Source organism: Lactuca serriola, chromosome 5 (assembly GCF_051521515.1).
Source record: "Lactuca serriola cultivar US96UC23 chromosome 5, Lser_US96UC23_V15, whole genome shotgun sequence".
Taxonomy (NCBI): Eukaryota; Viridiplantae; Streptophyta; class Magnoliopsida; order Asterales; family Asteraceae; genus Lactuca; species Lactuca serriola.
The window spans coordinates 181,590,200-181,595,833 of NC_136412.1; the positions used below are offsets into that span (position 1 = coordinate 181,590,200).

Consider the following 5,634-nt stretch of genomic DNA (forward strand, 5'->3'; position numbering starts at 1 on the left):
GGTCACGAGTTGGCGGGTTTAAAACATAAACTCATATATGACCCCGCCAACCCATTTATTTATACGGGTTCACAGGTTGGCGGGTTCGTGAACTTCACCACTTCAGCCTTCACGCATCAACATCGTTTGTGATTTCAATACACGATTTGATTTCGATACATGATTTCCATCACAGAGTAACACAGTGGAGAGTGGGACTGTGGGAGACCGGGAGACTGGAAGAGGGAGATATGCTCATACACATTTGCTTTTGAGATTTTTATTTAGGACAAATAGGCAAAATGGTTACAGACTTAGCTTTACAGGTTACGACTTACAACCTTAGACCATCCACCACAAGTCAAAATGTCAAAACAGTCAAATGGTCTATGAATCAATGGTATATTATATAATCTTATTAAATATTAATACTTGATACATAAATAGATTTAAAAATAAAATAATTTTTTTATCAAAAATATAAACGGGTTAGTGGGTTGAAAAACTCAACCCAAACTCATTTATTTCGTGTCGTGTCACGGATCGTGTGGCGGATCGTGTCGAGAATTGCCAACAACTACATCACATCAGAGGTCTGAGTGGGAATAAATTCAAAATTACATCTAATTCCATTATCTTTATAAAAAGAAAGCCAAACACTAGTTTGTTTTGGCTTCTTTTCAATCACCAAAACTGTTCTATTAGAAAAATATACATTAATTACTACGCATGAAATCTCATGAAGCCTACGTATTAAAAGACTTGCAAAGAAACCCATTTCGCTTTTGCCTTTTTGTTTAAACGCGTTTTCTGAAATAAAATCATTATCACAAACAATACGTTGCTATTTTCTCGCAATTTGCAATTCATTTTACACCTATGGCTCGAAAGAAAGATGGTATACATTGTACATTGCTTTATTCAAAAGTTAAGTGAAGTGTATTATCCAATACAATCAACTCTCTATATTTGGTCCAAGATTACTTCTCCCCCTGAAACCTTGAATTCAGACGGAACATTCTCCACATTTAGAGCCTTAATCTTCCCATCTTCAACAAATGCCGACCATCTGTCAAAAATATACCACATTCAATCAGTCACAGTCACAGTCACACTCACACTGACAGTACGAGTTGTACCTAGTTGAGCGATGTCCAAGTAAAGCGGCACTGAGATCTAATTCCAGATCCAAGCTTTTGTGGAATTTACCATCAAAGTCTCCATAAAATTCAATCTGCAAAAAGGTGTAAAGTGAAACTGTTAAAAAGATAGAATTTATGAGGAAAATAAATAATATGTTTGAATAAAGAATAAAGAAAAACTTACGGCTTCTTTGGCTTCAAGCTTTTCAGCCCAGCCATTCATGGTATAAGGATCATTAACAGATACACATATGACTGAGTCTATGCCTTTTGCCTTGAATTTGTCAATGTTTTTCTTGTAACTTGGAACATGCTGAGCTGTACAAACTCCTGTGAATGCACCCTGTATAAATAAATATACAAAATTCCAAGAAGCAAGGTTATTTATTTATCAAGATAGTCAAAATTTTGCTTTATTTTGTTCTTAAGCAATTCAAAATACTTTGACATATATATGTAGTTATAGCAATGTCATCCAACTCCAAAAAAAAGTTGAAACTACAACATGCTACAACTGAGAAGATTTTATAAAGTAAAATGCTTTTAATAAGAGAAAAAAATTATGAAATAATTTCAAGGGTTGATGACGCTTTTTATAATTGTTGGAGGAGTAAACCCCATCATCAAGAGATATGCTAAATATTTGTTGATTAAAGGATATTGTGAGTTTGTGACACATTAGGTTGTCCTTTGATGTTATAAAATGTAATAGAGAATTTATTAACTCGTGTTAAAAAAAGGTGTTTCCTTTATATTTAGAGGAATTTAAAGCTCAACAACATAGTGGCAATCCTTCTTAATAAATGAAGGTTTTTTTGCCACATGTCAATCTCTTATGAGTTTTGACACTTGTAATTTTGTGGTATTTTTGAAATAAATATTTTCCATTTGTCAATTTTTGATTTGTTTCAATTTTTAAAATTAAAGTCATATATTCATATATGTAAAGTATTAAATATCATATATATGATATTAAATTGCAATAAATACATTTTTCCTTTTTTATTTTAAAGTTATACATTAAAAAATATATTATGTTTACACTTTAATTTAATGTTTAATTTATTTTTAAATCAACCCGTGTAATACACGGGTCTCACACCTAGTAAACATTTAAAACTTCATCCAGTGTAGATGAGTTATCCATTTATGACAACAAATTATCTAAAAACAATGATTAGGAGAACAAACTTCAAGCATCCATATTTTAAAAAGGTAGTAAGATAAGCATCACCATGATTTTTAGCCATCTTTCTCATGACATACTAACTCTCCAAACTAGTATTATAGCTTTAGAAAATCTTCAGTTCTCTTAATGGCAAGTTATAAAATTCAAAGAGGAACCCTTTGAACGCAAAATCGATGCAGATGCATTTGATGCCTTAAATACTACTACACTTCAATCTTACAAAACTAATCAAATCTTGAAGAAGGCTTGGATGCAACGGAAGAAAGAAATCTTACAAGAAGAAACTGAGATAGCAACAACCACATAATATTATTTGGACAACTTACAAAGCATTCCCTAAACCTACAACTTTTGAAAATTGTTGAGTCTTGGGAAAGCTTTGTATAAGCCTTCAAATAAGATGTGGTTAATTTTTTAATTTGTTGGCTAAATGGTTCGTCTTGTAAGATATCTACTTCGATTGCATACAAGCCCTCTTCAAGATTGATTAGTTTTGTGATCTCATATTCGAATTGTAAGTCTTTAAGACTTAATGACACTTGCATCAATTCTACATCAAATTCATCCTTGCATTTGATAACTTGTCACTAAAAGAAAACCATTTTTCAGAAGCTATAATACTAGCTTGAACACATAGTATTTCCCACAACATGATGGCTAAATAGTTCATTTTGTTGTCTATCTTGCGACCATTTTAAAATATCAGTGTTGATAATTCTAAAACCATGATGTTTGTGTGTGTATGTGTGTGTGTGTGTGTGTGTGTGTGTGTATATATATATATATATATATATTACTATGAGTGTGACAAAGAGACACCAACCAACAATAATATGAATGAAACTGAGCTCCCCCATTATCTTGTCGAGCAAATTATTACTCTAAATATAAAGTAAATAATTCTTTTAAAGTGTGTTATGAAATATCTATATTATGTTTCATAATACAAAAGGAACAACCTATATGTAACAAATGTCATTAATTAACATGCATGTAAGGTCTCTATAATATCTTATAAGTTTTTCAATCATTCTATATTTCTACATTCATTAAATCGGGTAAACATATTAGAGCAAAGAAATTTCCAAGCAATACCATTTAGACCTAATTAAACCGAAGAAACAAATTGAAAAATATACGTGTCATAAAGATAAAGTTGCCTTACAAAAATGCCTAATATATCATATAATATTATGAAATCTTGTCATTCATCCATGTCAAAATCTATTTGATCATCACGTACATCTTCAAAACATAATTTGTTTAACAAACCCGTTTTGTTCTTTTTTTATTACAACTCAGCTGATTATTATTAATTTACAGCGAATTGATGTGTCAACTTTGTATTCTCAACACTTTGTCAATTGATTAATACCATTTCTTCTTTCAACCAGTTATGATCGACTTTTGGCTAAACTAAAATTTATACCCAAATTTTCAAAACATAACTTTTGAAAATATCCCCAAATCCGTTATAAGAAGTAAGTTTGTGAAAATATATAATTTCAAAAAAGGAGAATAAAATATGGTAAATGGTTGAGGAAAAAACAAAATACATAAAAGATACACCTTTTTTCTAGATATAAGACCCTTGTCATAATTTTCTTTGTTGAAGTCAAATAAGAAAATCTTGTCTTTATATGAATAAACAATATGAACTCTTTTAGCAATGTAACACAACAAAAATCATAAAATTCTACAAATTGAGGTTTAAGTAATTTAACTTCACTTCCATAATCAAGTACTTGAATAAGTTACACACGACTTCTCTAAATTCTATCACATTGTTCAGCATAAAGTAGTCATCAATCTCTACATGTTATAAGGATGCCTAAAACTTTAAAATTGATGTTGTCCCAAAAGATTATCTCTTGAAGAGATGTATTCTCATTAAGATATTTAAAGCATCGATCAATCCATTTAATCAATGTTTTAATTTTTTTGTTTCACCAATAAATAGAGTGCTCATAAGTGAAACTGAGCAGATGCAATTATAAACAACAAACTACAATGAATATATCCAATAATATCAGATAATACCTAAATATTATACTACCAAACTGAAATGAATTGTTTTTCCCTTACTAATCTCACAAATTGTTAAAGGCATGGATAATTTTTGAGGGTTTCGATCAATATTTATCAAAAAATAATCAGCTTTCGAAAAGTTAAATGGGTCTAATCAAGATTTGTAAGCCCATTTATAAAATCAAATTAGAAATGACTAAAAGGACGATGCTTTTACGAATTGCCCCATGTAAATGATCGAAATTGAACATATATTATCGAATAAAGACAAACTTACAGGAAGCCCAAAGATGACGACCTTTTTGCCCTGAAAATATATCGAACAGTAAAGTAAGCTCACAAACCCTAAATTTCCAATTCCGATTTGGGTGTAGTGGCTAAGAAACAGACCTTGAAAATGTCAGAAAGAGGAGTGGTGGAGAATTGGGAGGAGACGCCTTCATCCCATGACCGAGCCTTCTGGAGAGAAACATTGGGAGCGGCTGCTACAAGATCGCTACCTACTGTAACGGATGCAAACCTCCGCCATGATTCTCCGATTCCCGTAGCCATTGACTTCATCATTGAAGATCGCTTCAACACCGCGTACGCCATTTTTAACGGGAGTTAGTTCACACAACAAACAACACCACAGAAGAACCTTTTCAGCCACCAGCAGCAAAGTAGCTGCGGAAGAAGGTAGGGTCGATAATATAAACAGAACAGATATGAGGCTGTTGGGCTTGAAAGATTGGTGGCTTTAATGCATATGAGCCCAACCTGTTATAAACAGTGTCATCTTAAATTAGCCAAAATATTTTTTATTTATTATCACAAACTTTATCAACTCTGTTCATTTTTATTTTGTACTTTTTGAAATAAATAAAGTAATAAAGTAGTCAAAAACAATAATAGTAAATTAACAAGATGTAAAATAACATATTGTTACTATCGGAGATGTTTTTGTCATTACGTTAAAATTTATACTAATAAATATATTATGTTTTCATTAATTGTTTAAAATAATTGTTTTAGTGAAGTTTTTTTTTGTGTGATGCAACATTCCGACCACCTGCTCTAAGGATGTGCTCTTACGGCAGATGAAATCTGTGAGGTCACAACAGACAAAATCATTAGATGTTCTCCTTAGCGGAAGAGAACCATGTTGGTGTTGGGATAATGTATGGTCGTTGAAAGCGGAGGGTCCCTCTCCATGGAGGAAGATCCCTCTCCATGGAGGAGATATTGTTCACTTTATACGGGACAATTAGGTCAAAGGGAATTATGTTAGGCCTTGGGGCAGCTAGTTCAGACCCA

The 5,634-nt window shown here is 31.8% G+C and overlaps 1 protein-coding gene across 1 annotated transcript; it reads right to left on the bottom strand.

Annotated features, from left to right (window-relative positions):
* Nucleotides 1-803: 803 nt before the first annotated feature.
* PRXIIF (peroxiredoxin IIF) lies at nucleotides 804-5,018 on the bottom strand. Its single transcript, XM_079001397.1, has 5 exons — nucleotides 4,729-5,018; nucleotides 4,616-4,645; nucleotides 1,306-1,464; nucleotides 1,119-1,213; nucleotides 804-1,048 (listed from the first exon to the last, which is right to left on the bottom strand). Exons 1-5 carry the CDS (start codon nucleotides 4,930-4,932, stop codon nucleotides 943-945), a joined length of 594 nt encoding a protein of 197 aa, XP_078857523.1. The 5' UTR covers nucleotides 4,933-5,018; the 3' UTR covers nucleotides 804-942.
* Nucleotides 5,019-5,634: the final 616 nt, after the last annotated feature.